This window comes from Anarrhichthys ocellatus, unplaced genomic scaffold, assembly GCF_004355925.1.
Source record: "Anarrhichthys ocellatus isolate YVR2014 unplaced genomic scaffold, GSC_Weel_1.0 scaffold60, whole genome shotgun sequence".
Classification (NCBI taxonomy): Eukaryota; Metazoa; Chordata; class Actinopteri; order Perciformes; family Anarhichadidae; genus Anarrhichthys; species Anarrhichthys ocellatus.
Genome location: NW_022280090.1, coordinates 2255142 through 2273745, shown reverse-complemented (window position 1 = coordinate 2273745; position 18604 = coordinate 2255142). Strand labels below are relative to the sequence as shown.

Below are 18604 nucleotides of genomic sequence, written 5' to 3'. Positions count from 1 at the left end.
CTCTCTCTCTCTCTCTCTCTCTCTCTCTCTCTCTCTCTCTCTCTCTTTTTGTCCTTCTCCCCTTTTTTCAAATCCAAGTTTGTTTTATTTATTTACTAAATACAGAAAAGTGTGTTGTACAAGGTTTACAATGTACTGTAGGTATAATAATTCAGAATGTAGAAAATAAACGACACAAATGGTTGGCACATTACCACATAGTGTACTGTGATTTCAGACAAATAAAAGAAAAGAATATAGGTGATAGGATGATATTGTCACAGCTCTGCCCCTTCTCTGCTGTCTCTTTATTTCTCACTCACCTCACTCACCTATCAGCTCATTCAGTGCACCTGTCAGCCTCCCTCCTCATCAGCACAGCTCCCCTCACCTGCCTCTATCCAGCCACTATTTAAACCCCTGCCTCTCAGTCACTCCTTGTCAGATCATTGCCATGTCTACCCGCCCGTTACTAAGGACCAGCCCGTTTGGCTCGTCCTGTGCCCCCGTCTGCCTGCCCTGCCTCGTCCTGCTGGATTTCCCCCCTCGTCTCTTGTCTCGTCCGTTGATTCCCTGTTGTGTTCCTGTAAGTTTCCTCTTCTGATTTCGTTGTTCATTAAATACCTGCTTCACTCTACTTCTGGTCTTGACTGCATTTGAGTCCTCCACCATACCCCGTGACAGATATACAGTCTATAGTACATGGTAACTGTAAGGGTCATTTTGACAGCCATTCCTTTACATCCATGATGCAAATGTCAGCCCCTGTCAAGGAAAATACAAATGCACCTATATTCCTTCATTTCAGAGGATTTTGTTCAAAGGAACCACCGGAAAACAAACAAACAAAAACAGAAACGCCTTTTAAAAAGTCTACGTTATTGGACAAGATGAACATCTTACAGCCTATTAAACAAAAATTTATTTGAATAACCAGCTTTTAAAATTAAAATATGTTTCATTATTTATTACAAGGCTAAAGACTGCATTATTTCAAAGCTTTACATTGTGCACACCTCGTATTTAACAGTTGGTGCTATGGATTAACGGTATCAATACACGACTAAGTGTTCAGCTTTTAACCCTGATTCACGATTTTGGTGCTTTATTAAGCTGTCAAATTGTGGCAGCTAGCAGTGGCACTTCCTGTTGCAAGCTCAGCCGCCACAACCGTTTGTGGCAGTCACCACTGTTTGGGAGAGGTGCCACAACAGTTGCCGTTTTTCAGCCTTTTTTTTTCATATTTTGACAATATGTGACAATACATTAAGGTCCTTAAGAGTATGACTTTTAGTAATTGGTTTAGTTAAAAACTGCCAAATTGTAATATTATGGCTATTCGTTTTAATTAAACTAAGTAATTTCAATTGGCTCACGACATTGCAGTTCTCTTTGTAATTTGCATAAAACATGCAAAATAATGTCTATAATGGTGTGTCAATGATTTTAGAGACACATAAACTTTTTTTTTTTTTTTTTTTTTTATTATAAATTTGCCTTTGAAGATTTTCTCAGGGTCTACGATTACAGCAGATTGACATGATGGACAGCATGGCAGCAAGTTCAGATACTCTTAGTAAAATGGTCTGTGTCACAGCAGTGGGAAGGTTGAGAAGGCGTACAGGCCAGCAGATTGGTGGAAGAAAGGAGTTTGTTGTGATCAATGAGTGCCATTTCCGGCACAAAAGAAAGATGTGTTTTAATAACAACTTTAAATAATTGTGAAATATAGTTATTGTCAATATAAAGTATCTGTTCACGACTTTATTTTGTATCTGTATGGGAGAGGAGGAATGGCTGGTGGGTGGAAAAGAAAGAAGTGGGTCTTTGGGATGTTAAGTGTGAGGCATCATCAAGGGCAAAGATCTAGGAAAGCCTATTCTACGTCTTGTGGAGAGAAGATCTCGAAGACAACTCGTCCCCTTGATTGCACATAATGTGAGGCTTGGATCATCATTTATCAGGGACTAATGGCGTGCCTATCGCGGACACCCTGCACTAGGGCACAACCATCAGTCTGTCAACCACAGCAGGTGGTATGTAGATCCTAACACGAGCCCATACCCAGCATATTGACAGGGCCTGGGGATCCTACAAGGAGCAGCTCTGGAGGCTGAGGGGAAATCGCACTGAGAATTTGCTTTCTGACCACCTTGCAGTAATTAAGTGGAATGAATGGCTCACAAAAGAAACACCGTGATGGTGCATTTGGGAGATTGGTTCAAGTAGTCATATTTAATTACTGTTACTTGTGTAAAAGAATTGAGATGTCTTTTCATCGGAGACAGCTGAGACAAACTCCAAAGCATCAGTGTACTTTGTTTTTGTAATGTCATAAAGTGTATATTCATTTGATCAGTTTTGAGTTTGTACATTTGTTTCTGTTGCCATACTATTACAATTTGCCATTTCTTTTACAAAACCAATTACAACTACAAACATTCATACTCTCAAGGACCTTAATGTATTGTCATTTGCCTCGACCTCAGATATTTCCTCGGGTGCTGCACTATCTTTTGGTCACAAAAGTTTTAAAGATCATCTTTTGGTGTTGACTCTTTTACCCTAGTTCATGTTAGCCATGTTTAATTATTTTAAATCCATTACAGTTGATGGTTGGAGTTGGAATGGTTTTGAAATGCAAATCCATCTCTGTTTCTCCGCCTTTTGTGTAACGTTAACTAAATGGACAGGGTAACGTAACAGTACTTGCTTTGGTTTGTTAGTCCAAAAACCACCAGTATGGGTGGTAGGAGTCCCAACAGAGAGCAGAGGATCCAGTCTTTTAAAGATGGAGGAGCCAGGCTTACTGCTACACCTGAGCAGTCGTTAGCCGTTGAGGTGACAGCTTCGCTGCTGTTGAGGCTGGATCTCTTCACATGTTACATTTGCCTTGTCCTTTAATATTTCCTCAAGTGCTCTACTATCGAGCTTCCCTACTACCATTAGTCACAAAAAGTGTTGAAGTCCATCTTCTAGCGTAAGCAAGCTTCAATTTGCCGGATAGGTTCCAGCATCATCCGTCCAGTACACACTTCCAGTCACATTAATTATGACCTGAGTGAACAGACTCAGACAAGACGTTTCACCTTCATGTTCAGACCATATAGTTCAGACCCCCGACCCAGTACACGCATATGAGATTGTAGCATTTTACAATATTAATTAATTAGATGTGCAAAAGACAATTTATTTAATTAGCTTTCATTTACGTTTCACTATAATGGGTAATTATTTTTTGGAGGGGGCCAAACCCTCTATCATACTTGTGTAAAAGACCCTCAAGGTCCATTAGGATAGGGGCACATGCCAATTTCTTTCTAGTGTGGGAGAACTGTGTGGGGTTGAGTCGAGTGTGAATGACATCCCTCCCACCAGCAGCCAAGTCATTCTCCTGAGGGATTTGGCACACTTCAGGAAACAGCTGCCCCCCCGAAACCTCCCATTCATGAGTAGAGTTGGAGTTTTGATCCAGTTAATGGTCAGTAATGTGGCATGATAATGACCTGAGATTCTCAATGTAAGGCTATGATTGAAAACTGAAAATATGACATGATTAAGTTTTAGTGATACTTTAGGACAGTTTCTTCAACAAAATGTTCACACTGTTAGAATCAGCCAATGGTGTCCTGTCCCTCCAGATGGTCGGTGATGTCAGGCTCCGTTTCTATAACAACACACAGCCAGCATCTGTCACAGAAGTGCCTTTGTGGTTCATTGACCGGACCATACAGGGAGTCGGTGTGGGAAACTGAGCTCAACTTGTTACTCACGCTGACTTCAAGGCACGTGTCAAAAGACTGCTGCATGATCACTCTGTTGAGTTTAGCCATGAATGCATCAAACTGCTTTCTAACATCATTGTTTATAAAATGGTGCATTTTTGATGAAAGAGTTTTATGAAAACGTTTTTAAAAGTGAAATATCTAACTAATTTCTCAATTAGGATTTGACCTACTACATTTTAAGTTCTTACTCAAATCAATATTGGAAAAATGAAATATTCAACTTCATTGTTATGCTGCATAATAGTCTGCAATCAAAATGTATTCGATGCTCGACTGTATGACCACCACCAAGATTCTGCAACATTAACAGACAGTTAAAAAAGAAACCAAGCAAGAGGATGTCTTTACGGATTAGATAGTATTACGTTTGATCAATTTGCTTTGTACGAAACATAAATACATACACGTTCATTTTAAGAAAAATTGGAATGTAACATATCTTCATGATCGATCCTCGACGTGTGTGATGGGATGATGAGCGTGTGCTCAGTCAAAGTCATTGATCCAGCATCAGGCAGCAGATCTGCTCTCTCTACAGGGTCACCACTTTCCCAGATTCACACAGAGCTCTCTCTCCATTACCCCCCCCCCCCCCCCCATCGTCCATCTGTTCCCCTGAGATCTAACTATTGTCCCCCAGGCATTAACAGTGAACATGCTGCTCCACATCCCTCATTGTCTCACCAAGCTCTCTGATTGGCTGAGACTGTGGGAAACTCCAACTCGACCAAGACCCACACATTCATATGGAGATGTGGGACTATAAATAGGAGGGATGAAGCCAGCAGACATCAGATCAGCACAGAGATCCAGACATGGCACCTACAATCACTGCAGCAATGACCACTTCTCAGGAGCATCTGACTCTGACCCACAAGGTAAATTGCAGATTCAAGAAGATTTAAATGTTGCCAGTGAGATGTTGTCTTTCTTCATGCTAACACTTTCCTCCAGAATAAGTTCATTAATGACTTTGTTCTTCTTTCTGCAGCTCAGAAAGCCTCTGGTGGAGAAGTTACGCAGAGAGCGAATCAACAGCAGCATTGAGCAGCTCAAGTCTCTCCTGGGTCCAGAGTTCCTCAAACAGCAGCCAGACTCCAAGCTGGAGAAAGCAGACATCCTGGAGATGACAGTTTGTGTCCTGGGACGACTGCGGCAGCAGCAGCAGCAGCATCCAGCTGTGGACTCGGCAGCTGTTGGTCAGGGCTACTCCAGATGTGTCCAAGAGGTGACACACTTCCTGTCCAAGGAGCAGGTGAAGACCCAGTCCCAGAAGAGACTGCTGAACCGCTTCAGCAAGCTGCAGTCTTCCTCTGATCAGAACCTGAGAGAGGCTGACTTCTCTCCTCTGAGCTCCACAGTCCAGACCAGCATCACCAGAGACAAGAGTCCAGTCAGCAGCGCCCCCTGGAGGCCATGGTAGATACCTGCCGACTGGAGCTACTACCAGACAAACTGAGACGACCACATTGGTCAAAAGTTATTATCAGACATAATATTTTGAAATGTAATAGATATGTGTCTGTGCAAAGTGTTTTAATTATCCTCAAGGTAATATTGTACGGACATTTCCATTTATTTTTGGGAATATTTTTTCAAAGAAAATTAAATTGCATTTTTGTGAAAATATTGAGTAGCATAAAAATGTATTCTATGAATACCAAATATCCTTGTATTGATTTATGAATATAATCAAATGTTTGGCCGATATTGGCCAGAATGATTACAACTGCCTTAAAGTCCTATAAGTCTTCTATATCAAGATTGATTCAGTGAAATGGAAATTGGCAAATCTCAGCTACTTTCTGGTAGCACTTTGTGCTTGACTGACTGTTTACTTTGTAAAAGATTTTTGACCCATGTTGGGTCTTCAAGTTTTCTGTTCTGACATGTTCTGTTGTGTCAAGTGGCAACGAATATCTGGAAGTTATTTTCTCTCAGTGTAAGAGAGTTGGTTCGCTGTGTTTAGCTTGTACTAAACGAGTCCCTGTGTACTGGAGCTGTTACCACTATACTCTATTTAAGTACAATGTCTTGAACTACACCTTTTTGCTGTGATGCATCATCACCACTAGTGCCTCTATGATGTCTATGGTTCAATATTGTTGAATAAAAAACATCAACTGAATCTTGAGCTGTGTCATTTCATAATTTATTGACAACATTACCTGGTATTTTTTTGTATTGGGGTGTATTGTACTGGGCAGTAAAAGTGTGTATATACCTCAGTCTGTGGTCAAATGCAGAATCTCTCATTGGACACTTTATATTTCTAATACGGCTGAGCAGTATCCTCTAGTGGTTGCTTTGTATATGTGCACTTCAAACAAGGGAGTAAATGCCTTACCTATTGTAGTTTTAAAATACAAAAAAAAGCTTATTCTACTTTGTCTCACAGTATCACATATATTTACTGTATATCAGCCTAATCCAACTTTTCATTCACTGCTCCATCTCATCATCAAATGGAAATATTTGACACGTCTTGTGCATCATCAATACATATTTCCATAGAAATCTGGAGAGACACTTTTAGTGTATTTTTAGACACATTCAAATTTCCACTAGGATTTTAAAATGAGGTCATGTGGGTTTTAACAAAGTAAAACTTGCTTGTTAAAGGGTTAATGTTCAACAGGCAAAACAATTAGTTGAGAGAAGTGACAGGCTACATTAGCTGTTACTCCACCTATAATGCTTTCAGTAGTCATAAATAAGTAGTTTAGTAAAAATATAGCATTTGTTTTTTAGTCTATACCTGCCACACATTCAAATAATCAGTATGATTAATACACAATAAAATTGCATTATTCATTGTAACATCAAAAGATTAAAAAGCAATTTTTGACTTTTTTGATATGCACCAATTACACCTCAAAACACAGGCCTGGCAGTTGTCTACTTTTTTAAATAACTCTTGACAGTTTAGAGTAGACAAATGCAAATAACTGTCAATAAGTCATTTTCCAATTCACTCTTTTAGATGTTTATCAAGTTATTTAAAAGAGTAGGAAAGTCTTTGGAAAATATTTCCGCCCCCCAATGTCTTCTACGTTTATGTTGGCGGAAGTGTTTACAGGAAAACTCACACGCCTCGCGTATGCTGATTGGACGACTGGGGCCGCGCACGTACGCACGGCGGCGCGCACGCACCGTCATATCGTTTCCGACCATGGCGGAATGTGGTGGACTCCACAGCAGCACAAGTAGACACACCATGGATAAAAGCATTACTCTCCCTCCTGACGAAATATTCCGCAACTTGGAGAACGCAAAGCGGTTCGCGATAGACATAGGTACCCGGGAATATAAACGTTTTCTTTATTTATTTAGCCACTTCTGCGTTAACACAGCTAATGTCCGTGTCTATCGTCCAGCTCTGCCGCAGCCTGATACTATGACAACACATGACTTTAAAGTAAAAGTAAACAAGACCACGCTAACATTAGCCGCTTGAATTCGTGTCTAATTTGAGTTTGTTTTGCCAGCAAGTCCATTTGCCTGTTTCAGGGTTATGTTTAGCTGATAGAACGGACGTGTGCCAAACAAACCTGGCCGACTTTGACAAGTGCAACAGCGTTGGTGTTGGCTGCTAGCTAGCTGGTGCTGAGGTTTGTGTCGTCTCTGTTTAGCCAGCTAACGCTACAGTTTCACAGTTCACGAGGTTCAGAGTCTGATTGTCAATCCCGTGTGTCACTGGTTTAGCTTCTGCTGGCTAACCGGTTTCTTATCGGACATTGTCCGTGCTGTTTTGCTTGAACAGGGGGATCTCTCACGAAGCTCGCCTACTACTCAACAGTACAACACAAGGTGGCCAAAGTGCGATCTTTCGACCACACTGCAAAGGTAATATACGTTATCTGGTTTACACCAGTGTCTGTGAAAGCTGTGGTGTCCTGGGTTACATGATAGCCTGCATAGCTTACATATACTAGCTCAACAAGTAGCTAGATCATGTTCGTTCAGAGGTTATGTTTCTAGCAGTATATATAATGAAGACTTCACCCCTCTCTCCTCTGTGTTACCATCTCGTGCGTGTGTCTCCAGGAGGCTACCGGTGACGAGCTCTATGAAATATCTGTGCAGGAAGAGGTCACTGCCCGGCTGCACTTCATCAAGTTTGAGAACGCCTACATTGAAACGTGCCTGGACTTCGTCAAGGACCACCTGGTCAACACGGACACCAAAGTGATCAAGGCCACGGGCGGAGGGGCGCACAAGTTCAAAGAGCTCATCGAGAGGAAGCTCGGACTCAGGTGAGTGCACGGACCATTGTTTCTGAGAGAGGAGGCGAAGATCTGAAATATGTTGTGATGACAACACAGCATCCAAGTCGTTTGTCCAGCTTTCCAGTTAAATGTGAGTCTCGAGGTTTAACTCGGAGAAGGGGAGATAATACATGAATCAGCTTTATTGTTTGTTTGTTTTTTTCTGCTTATGTGGGTGCAGACGGCTGCTCTGTCGAGAACTGCAAATCTGTAGTAGTACTGTAAAAACAAGGGAGATTGCACATTATACTCAATGATTTACCAGATGGGGGTCTTATTTTCTAGATATATTTCACATTTCGGCTGCTGATGATTCCTTCTAATGGATTTTTTTCTGTGTGGCAGAGTGGACAAGGAGGATGAGATGACCTGTCTCATCAAGGGCTGTAACTTTGTGCTGAGGAACATTCCCCACGAGGCGTTCGTGTACGCCAAGCACGCCGACTCAGAGTTCCGCTTTCAGACGACTCAACCCGACATCTTCCCGTACCTGCTCGTGAACATCGGCTCCGGCGTGTCCATAGTCAAGGTAATAACCGCCCAATCCAAGTGCTGTCAGTGGTTCAGACTAGTAGACCTCCCTGTTGAATCATTTAAAGAAGAGCAGTCAGGATTAGTGACAATGTGCAGCTTTTTAATCAAAGCAAACTATTATATTCTGGTTTTATCAGACAAAATGCACAAAAAAAAGCAACATCCCGCTGTCTCCCTCTTCAACAGGTCGAATCAGAGGACAAATTTGAGCGAATAGGAGGAAGCTCAATAGGCGGAGGGACGTTCTGGGGCCTTGGAGCGTTATTAACCAACACAAAGGTATCCTAAATAACTTGCTCTAGTGTTACTGTCGGGTTACAAGTCAACCAGTAACGATCGATTTCTCAGTGCAATATTTCGTTCACTTAAACATCGTGAACTTTACTCTTTTTGTCTCCTGCAGAGATTTGACGAGTTGCTGCAGTTGGCCTCAAAAGGGCAGCACACGAGCGTCGATATGCTCGTCAAAGACATCTACGGAGGATCCTACGGGTCTCTGGGCTTGACTGGAGATCTTATCGCCAGCAGTTTTGGAAAATCTGCTACTGCTGACAAAGGTAACACATGGGCTCATTGATTTTAAGGCTACCCTGTAGCGTTATGAATGTATGTATGTGTGTATGTATGTATGTGTGTATGTATGTATGTATGTATGTCCAGGTTAGTGTAGTAACAGACACACTTTATACATTTAAACAGTACAACAAGCATCTTTTGAGTATCAAAACAATATGTGGACTCGAGACTTGATTGTAAAGAGGTTGTAACCTCAAAGGGCAGCAACTGTAGTCAGCCTTGATCTGTGAAATATATATTCAATGGTGAGAAGGTGTCAGCCTTTGCATTGAAACCTAAACAGCTGCTGCACGAACCACATCAATATAATCAGAATTTTGCAAACAGAAAATAGTTGATATCTAAATCTGGTGTATATTGTCCATGGTCCTTGTTTAATAAAGACTATTAATGATGATAATAATAGTCAAACTGTAGTTTCCCCAATAAATGGTAAAATACACTACTTCAGTTCAATCCTCACACTTTACTATTGGAACTCATCTTAACCCGACTGACTCACTGCAGGCTGCACACTCGTCAATCAAAGGATTACGTTTAAATATAATGTTGTCCTGTTGTCTTTGTGAATACATGTTGGCAGGTCTAATATTTTCCAGTGTTATTGCAAAACCTGCGTTGAAGTGGACCGATGACACCCACACACACACACACACACACACACACACTCACACACACACACACACACACACTTTTAGTTCAGCGTGGCTCTCTCTGGGTTCTGTATTTGTAACTGGATGGCAGCAAACTCTGCTGCTGCCGAGCAGTTCTGAGTAAAATATATAGTTTCAGTTTCAGAATATGAAATTATATTCTCGATTATAAATATTGTTACCGAATCGTTGTCCCAGTGCTCACATGATTTTGTTATTGTGCAAACTTCCATTGAACAGAAGGAAGTTAGTCAGAAGCTTCCCAATATGAATACTGGAAAAGTCTTACAACCACTGAGGAAGAGTTCCTCTGCTCTGTTAATGTGACAGTGGCCGTATTTACATATTCAGATGTCAGACCTTTCAGTTTCATATGACTCCGTTCTGCATTGTAGGGTTCTCTAAAGAAGACATGGCCAAGAGCTTGCTGCATATGATCAGCAACGACATTGGGCAGCTGGCCTGCCTGTATGCCAAACTCCACAACCTGTCCCAAGTGTACTTCGGAGGCTTCTTCATCAGAGGACACCCTGTCACTATGCACACAATCACCTACAGCATCAACTTCTTCACCAAGGCAAGGCCTCTTCCTCCGCTGGCCTTAAAAACAATCTAAGCACATTCCACCGGGAGGACACCGTGTCTCTCTGCCCTGAACTTTATTTGTTATTGGCTCCACTTCACCTACAACCCAGTTTTGTAATGTCCTCCCCTTCCTTTTGTTTTGTAGGGTGAAGTTCAGGCCTTGTTCCTAAGACACGAAGGCTATCTCGGAGCCATCGGAGCATTTCTTAAAGGAGCAGAGGAGGACAGTAAGGAAAAACGCACAATTCCTTTTCTTACTTTTACATCATCACATTTAACTAACTGCCATGGCAGAATCTAGAAGCACTGATGTTCTACAAGGACCAATAACAGACGAAGGTTTGTCTGACGAGAACTGATTTCAAGCCACCCAGCTTGGCTCCAGATATTTTCAAAAAACAAACTTTAAATAATAATGAAAAGCACTATAATTCAGAAACCATGAATGTGTAATTGCATCTTGTCCCCATCTAGATCCAAACCAGTACAGCTGGGGGGAGAATTACGCGGGAAGCTCGGGCCTGATGAGCGTTTCTCCAGACATGAATCCCATGCAGCGTGCACGCAGCGGAACGGTGAGTGATCACACCAGCACGCACCACAAGGAGCCCTCTTAGACCTCAAGACCTGTTCTCACTCTGCTGCTTTCTATTTTGCCCACCGTCTTCCCTTTTCTTCCAGAAATCATCAAATATCTGATTCTTTTTTTACCTTTTTAATTTAACCTTTGATCTCCTTTTATGGAAACACCATCATCGCTGTTCTCACTGAATCCATGAACATCATATAAATACATTTATTGATCTTTCTTTTCATTTCCTCTCCACACACACACACCCACCTCTGTCTACCTAACCCTCTCCTTCAGTTTCCAGTAAGTATCTCCGTCTGCCTCACTGCTGTGCTCTGGTTTGATAACTGGTGGCTCCTGCTCAACTTTACACTTTGTTCACTGCAGGGCTTTTTTTTATAGCTTAGCTTTGATTCTACTGAAAGTCTTGCCACTGATTTGTCCGTAACTAACTCATTTTTTGGTAAAATAACACGGTTTGATGTGCGTGACAGCCGCTTTGCTTTGTGATACTTTGATCATAATGGTCTCCACAGAACGTCAACCTCTGTCGAGCATTAGCTGCCCTGGAATCAGCTCTCACCACCCAAGTTCCTGCTTTCCCCGAGCTTAGCTCTCTAGTTTTCATTAGTGCAAACTGCGAATGAAATATTAGCTCATCTTTGTTGAATTCCCACATTAGAAAGCTTATCGATGTATCCTTTAATGGAGTATCGATTGTGTCCCTCAATTAATAAATCAGCTGGCTTCCGTTAGCTTTTCAGAGTGAATCTTTCTGGAGCCTTCCCTGCTTTTTGTTGCATATTGCATCTTCCTCTGCTTTTTTCTTCTTATAAAATAAGTACTAACATGCCTGAAATATTGTGAAATATGTCCTAGAATAACAGAGTGATGGCTGGAGTAGGCTTTGGCGTTGGAGGAGCTGCAGCTGTGACAGCGTGGTGTCCTCTGTCTCTTTGTTGGGTCTAGTTCGACATGTTGGAGATGGACCGTCTGGAGAGGAAGCTGGTGAATCTGCCTCTGCTGCAGGACGCTTCATCGTACATCCCCGACACCGTGGACCTCGCCGAGGACGCTCTGGCCCGCGAGTACTGGCTGTACTGCTTCGAGGAGGCCCTCGACGGGGTAGGGGTGGCGGCTGAAGATGTGCCGTACAGACACTTATTGTTGAAGGCACAAATGTATTGTATGAGAATGATGAATTTCATAAGTGAATGAGCAGGTTTTAAACTGATAATCTGCGATAGATCTCTTCCTCCTGATCTGGATTTGTGTCTGTAAAACAGATTCACAATATTGTGAATTAAGGAAGAAGCTCCAACAGAATTTCTCAGTTATCATTGACATTCTAGACCGCTTACAGTTTTTATTAATATAAAGCTACATTGTATATGCGTTGGAGAAAAAAAAATCTGAGTTTGATATCACATCACATCATCTACGTTTAGCCAATTAAACACAAAATGAGCTCATTTGGTGTCTCCTACGAGGTTGTGAAAACATGGCTGATTATACGTGGTTCTTGTTTGTTTGTTTGTTGTTTTCCGGAGCAGGTGGTTAAGAGAGCTCTGGCAAGTCAGCCCGACATGCCGGAGGCGGCCGAGCGAGCAGAGAAGTTCCGGCAGAAGTACAGACACAAGCTTCAGACCCTCCGCCACCAGCCTTTGTAAGATGCGCTTTAGTTTTTGTGCACGTGCACGGCTAATCAGTTTGACCCAGCGGTTGCTTCCAGTAGACGGAACTAATGCAGACGTTGTAGAAAAGTCTTGAGGTTCAATGTCTTTATACCTGCTGTAGCTGCCCATGTCAATGAAGAAGGGGAAGTCTGTTAACTGTGTCAGTCGTATAACTTTAGTCAATGATTTATTAGAATAAACAGTGACGGCATGACGTGAACGTGTAATTCGTCGAAAAAAAACCTGCCAAAAATGCCATATTTTCAGAAACCAGCACACTTTCAATGCAAAGTCAGTTTGACAACGTTTTTTATAACTTTATGTCGAGCAAGAAATATCAAATATTGTCTGCATCAACCGCCGCAGCCCCGGTTGTGTGAATGTCTCTCTCTGGCTAACGTAGAGCGCTTCTCTCCTCACCCAGTGCTTACGGATCCCTCACTGTCAGAAGCCTGTTGGACACCAGAGAGCACTGCTTAAACGAGTTCAACTTTCCTGATCCCTACTCTAAGGTCTGGGCCAAACCCCATCCACCTCTCCTTGTCTTCTCTCTGCCTCCTCTCTGTGCGCTACACAGCTACTCTGGCTCTCATCTGATCATGTTTTCCACACCGTCGCATGGTGACGGTTCAGTTCCACCTCATGATGTCTGTATGCCGAGTGCTGTCGAACCGGCTGACTGGTCCCTCTGGTCCCTCTGCTCCTGTTGCAGATCAAACAGAGGGAGAACGACATGGCTCTCAAGTACTACCAGAAGGCCGTGAAGTCCCTGGAGGAGCTGAGCTGGGAGGAGAGACAGTTCGCCCTGGTCAGGGGTGTCCTGGCTGGGAACGTCTTCGACTGGGGAGCCAAGGCCGTGTCAGAGTGAGCGGAGTTTGGGCAATGTTAACGTTGTTTTGAGAAGTGAGCCAGACTGCAAACAGTTGGCAGTAAACGGAATGAAAAATGTCTTAAAGCACCGTACGGCTGCTTACAGCCATCCCAACAGAGAATGTAACGGCTTCACAATGATATACGTGTCTGTGTCTTTTGACTGTTGGAAGACCAGCTGTGGCTATTCTCAACCAGAACCGCCTCTCTCTTTAAGAAATGAATTGTCTGAATTTCAATCTATGGAAATGCTGTTTTCAGCCTCTCAAATATGGAGATTTCCTGCTTTTCGCTGTTTTCTATCATTTCAAACTGAATGTCTTTTGCAGAGCAAGACATTTAAACACATCAGCTTGGACTTTAACAAACTGGGATGGACACTTCTCACTACTTTCTGACATCAAATCAAACGATTTATCGCCTGACCTAGAACATCTGAAGATGAATGGTTGATTGCAGTTGCAGCCCTGCTCTCAATGGTTTGTTTCCACTGTAATCCAAACAGCCGTCTTATTTTTGCACCTTTTCTGTTTTGATGTTGTTCAGCGTGCTGGAGTCTGATCCTGAGTTTGGGTTTGAGCAGGCTAAACGACAGTTGGAAGGTATCCAAGTGTTTCTCTCCTTTTTATTTTTGCTCATGAATCCTTTGACTCAAGAGAAACTCATTTTTCTGCTCTGACTGACTCTTTTTGTTCTCCTCAGAGCGGCCGTGGCTTGTTGATACCTATGACCAGTGGTTTGAGAGACTAAAGGTCAGTCTCTTCCTCATTCCAAAGCCAAGTTATTCACAGTAGCATCATTGTTTTATCAGAAGCATGTGACGGTGCCACGTGGCGTTTAGCACGAAGTAGTATTTGCAACACTTTGAGAGCGTGTTTCTGTGCTGTCTGATGTTGATGATGAGTGCTTGAATACAATCCATCCTGGTTTTCTCTTGCAGGGTCCTCCTCATAAGTGTGCCTTGTTTTTCGTAGATAATAGTGGAGTAGACATCATTCTAGGGGTGATGCCTTTTGTCAGAGAGCTTCTCTCTCGAGGAACGGAGGTAAGGAACTCTTAACATCATTTCGAAAAATACAGAAAACAGGAAACGGAGGAGATTCATACGCAGTCAAAGCTCATTTCCCTTATAGGAATAAAAGATAGATGTTCCAGTATCGCCTGAATCAATAGTAACCATCTTTCAACAAACGTGTCTGTTCTCAACTGTAATCTTGCCGTGATTTTCTCAGTGATGAGGACATCTTTTTATTTTTTTACTACTCTAACTCTTCTATCGTGTATCCTCAGGTGGTGTTGGCCAGCAACTCTAGTCCGGCTCTAAATGACGTAACGAACGGTGAACTGCAGATATTGACCGAAAGCATCGCTGCTCTGGATCCAGTGATTCAGTGAGTGTTTACGAGTATAGACCACAGCTATTAATCTATTAGCTTTTAAAAAAACATCATCATATCCTGAGTAGATATAGCTTTCTGTGACCTGTGGTGACCTGTGGTGACCTGTGGTGTGTTTGTTGAGCAGGGCTGCTCTGACGGAGGACAGGTTGACGTTGGTCCAAAGTGGTTCCAGTTCTCCCTGCCTGGATCTGAGGTTGGTTTTACGGTTTGGGCTGTAAATATCCTCTTTAAAAGCCAGACCTCTGAGCTCCTGGTGCACACTTCATTAGATGTACTGTGTTGTGGTCATTTTAGTGCAGAAAACGTTTTATCCTCCATCTCTTTCTTCCCACAGTCGTCTGGACAAAGTGCTGGCGATGGTGGTGCGCGAGCGGAAAACCGACCTGGTGATCATCGAGGGAATGGGCCGAGCCATTCACACCAACTACTACGCCATGCTCAGCTGCGAGAGCCTCAAGATGGCCGTCATCAAGAACTCGTGGCTGGCCGACCGCCTGGGAGGAAAGCTGTTCAGCGTGGTCTTCAAGTACGAGGTGCCGGCGGCCGGCCCCGACTCCCCGGCGCTGACGCCCTCGTGAACGCGGCGGAGCTTCGACAGGGCGGACGAAGTCCAGCAAGCGGAAGGGATGGGCTCTGAATGTAAGGATGATGGTCGCGTACTGCCACTAAGTGAATGAACGGAGAGTTTTAGAGGTGATCATTGGCAGGGAGGTTTTTACATTTCGGTTTTTAAAACGGCGTTGATTTCAGCTGCTTTCTTGCAGGTCCAATATCCCGTACTATCTACTTAGTTTGCTACCATCATTACTTCCCATTGATCTCCATCAACGTCTGCAGCTTGTTTTTCGTGCCGAGTCATCGCCGGCTGCATTCGGTGAACTTCAACAGACTGTTGTGACGGATGAGATCATCAGCTGGTGGAAAAATCAATGCGAAACCCTCATTTTTCATCAGCCATCGACACGCTGCCAACACACAATGCTGCGTGCACCCATACGGGCAAACGTGATGGCTGGAGTGTGTTAGAGAGAGAGAGATTACAGCTTTCAGCCGTAACACTTTTTACATAAAGTGTATTTCATGTGCCTTGAGTTGAGGCCAATGTGATTAACCCGTTATTCACTCGGATTGCTTTTAATTCCTTTCCACGGTGAAATACACAAATCTCTACTTGTGTTTCCCAACAATCTCGTGCCATAGATGAGAAGGAATCTGCTGTTTAGTTTATGATTATTATTACTGCCAGTGACTGAATTGAGATTAAGAAATGAATCACTGGAGCTGTTCAGTTAATCAGGGAAAATGTTGGACCAGTGGGAGAAGCAGCGCTTTGTCACAAAGCGAGTCGGTCGTGTTCGTCCACAAGGTGGCAGTATCCTACTGTGTCATCGTTCTTTTTCTCTTTCTTTTTTTTACCAAGGTGCTTGGTGTGAAAATGAACACGCACATTTTCAGGTTGAATAGTTGTAACCGTCTCCGTGGATCCACTGTAGTGAACTGGCATGTACAAGTACACACTGTAATCCATCCCTCAATCACAAACAACATGCAATTGTTTGAAGGCAATAACAGTGCAGCAGCTAGTTGTAACGAAAATCAGACAAAGTGGCTGAATGTCTTGGTGTGAACAGTTTTCACAAAGTTACAGTTGATATCACATTGTAATATTGTATTTGTCATATGTACATACAGTATGTGATATACAAGTGTATATACATATATAAAAATCATTTACATCACTTCAGTTAAGCACAATCGTGTGTATTATTCTCCTGACAAACGATTTTAATTAAATGGTGAAAACCCTTTCAATTCCTGCCTTTCTATGTGTGCGTGTGTTCATTTCTCTCTGCATGTATCGGGGGAGGTTGCAGCCGTGTAGAGGAAAGTTGTCCCATATTTAAAAAAAAAAAAAAAAAGAAAGAAATAAGCCCAACATGCCCCTGGCGGTATAAAGCTCGGCACCCTGGTACGCAGCGGTTGATGCCTGCTGGGGAGCTGTGGGCTGATAATACATGAGGAGGCCTGGCAGGGGGTCCTCCTGCTTCTCCTCTTCCTCATCACTCTGACTGCCAAAACACACACACACACACACCAGTTCTGCAAGACACCCTCATGGGCTTAGTGACATGTGTACCGTATAAGCTCTGTCCTGGTTTTAGCTTTTTTTTTTTTTTTTTTTCCTCTCAGCATCGGTACACTCATGGACGCTTCATGAGACGAAGGACCCCGAAAGAGACCTCAGTATTTACCTCCCATCCACACTGACGCTCCACACACACACTCGGCGGCAGCAGCACGTGACGGGTCACAGTTTCAACAGACGAGTTCCTGCAGCTGCAGCGGGACGAACAATTTCTCGCTATGGCTTCTTTTTTTTCATTTTTCCACCATATATAACTTTCCAAATCACAGGCGAGTCTCGTAAATGCCCGGATGCCAGCGGGCCCTGAGAAAACAGTGCCGCATTGACTGCAACTGTTTGCATAACACTAATTACTGTAGTTACAGTAAACAATGATTTCTAAAGACCTGTTTTCTTTCTCGCGCTTCGAATTCAACACACGGTAGCTGAACCTTTTGTGGCTCCTGAGTAACAATAACATCAATTTGATTGGCCACGTGACCTGCCACGTACAATATGGCACTTTGTGTGTCACCGCCGTTTGGATACATGTACATACAGTTAATTCCTTGTGTCTCATGGGTAATTTATACCTTCTTCATTACAAATATGTGTGAGGGATTTACTCTAGATGTTAGTTTGAATGTCGTAGTGTGGTATCAGTCATAAAACACTAAAATGTTCTTCAAATGCGACACATTCCTCTGGTTGTTATTGTAGTAAAGGAGTGTTCAAACGGTTTTTGATTGAGGGCCATACACAGAAAAATAAAAGCAGTTATGGGCAAACAATAGTGACGTTTTTAACTAGTTGCACTGTTTCCAGACCAGAAAACCCCTTGTGCCATAGAATATTAATTTCAATCAAAATAACCACTCGACAGTTTAATGTTTGACTTGCCACTAGTTTATTGGTGTGCCCACATATTACAAGTATTTCTGTATCTGATGCTCTTAAATATAATTCAAATGTGCATCTCTTGAGGTCCCTCTTGATATATTTTAAGTCTAAATCAGAAATCAAGTTAAAACAGACAGAAATAGCCAAATTTTGGTTTATGTCCGTGGCTTAAACTCCCACTTAAAAGATTAAATGCACAATATAAATGTGTTGAATATTAAGATGTAACAGACCGAGAAAGCAGAGATGGTAAAATATTGGTTTCTGTGCCTAGAGGTAAAGATAATTTCACTGAATTTGGTCAACGTCTATAGTTTTTAAACAAGGATGTACATACAGTGTCATTTATTAGCACAAGCCGTATTCTAGATCATTTTTTGTTTCCCTCGGGATATTTAAAAACAGGCAGTGGTTCTCAACCCTTTTAGTTTAACAGACCTGATGTCATTTAACATTTCGTTCTCGTCGTTCTCTTTACTCTCTCTTTACTCTCTCTTTACTCACTCTTTACTCTCTCTTTACTCACTCTTTACTCTCTCTTTACTCTCTCTTTACTCACTCTTTACTCACTCTTTACTCTCTGTTTACTCTCTCTTTACTCTCTCTTTACTCACTCTTTACTCTCTGTTTACTCTCTATTTACTCTCTGTTTACTCTCTCTTTACTCTCTTTACTCTCT

General features: G+C 42.5%; 1 protein-coding gene and 1 pseudogene across 5 annotated transcripts; both read left to right on the top strand.

Moving 5' to 3' along the window:
* Positions 1 to 4542: 4542 nt before the first annotated feature.
* Positions 4543 to 5893, top strand: LOC116396852 (transcription factor HES-5-like; annotated as a pseudogene).
* Positions 5894 to 6939: 1046 nt separating this feature from the next.
* Positions 6940 to 17345, top strand: pank4 (pantothenate kinase 4 (inactive)). 5 transcript variants are annotated; one of them, XR_004213634.1, is made up of 21 exons: positions 6940 to 7063; positions 7531 to 7613; positions 7815 to 8023; positions 8381 to 8564; positions 8756 to 8848; positions 8973 to 9126; positions 10194 to 10375; positions 10529 to 10610; positions 10858 to 10958; positions 11252 to 11257; positions 11924 to 12079; positions 12508 to 12620; positions 13055 to 13142; positions 13343 to 13494; positions 14047 to 14102; positions 14203 to 14252; positions 14441 to 14545; positions 14791 to 14891; positions 15025 to 15093; positions 15235 to 15539; positions 17091 to 17345. XR_004213634.1 is itself a non-coding variant. In XM_031871799.1 (20 exons), the coding sequence occupies exons 1-20, from the start codon at positions 6940 to 6942 to the stop codon at positions 15476 to 15478; spliced, it is 2313 nt and encodes a 770-aa protein (XP_031727659.1). In that variant the 3' UTR covers positions 15479 to 16717. The 5 variants fall into 5 exon arrangements, 3 of the variants coding, with proteins under 3 accessions (XP_031727659.1, XP_031727657.1, XP_031727658.1); XR_004213633.1 differs by lacking the exon at positions 17091 to 17345 and adding an exon at positions 15665 to 16717; XM_031871799.1 differs by lacking the exon at positions 17091 to 17345 and having other exon boundaries at positions 7854 to 8023; positions 15235 to 16717.
* The last annotated feature ends 1259 nt before the right edge of the window (positions 17346 to 18604 follow it).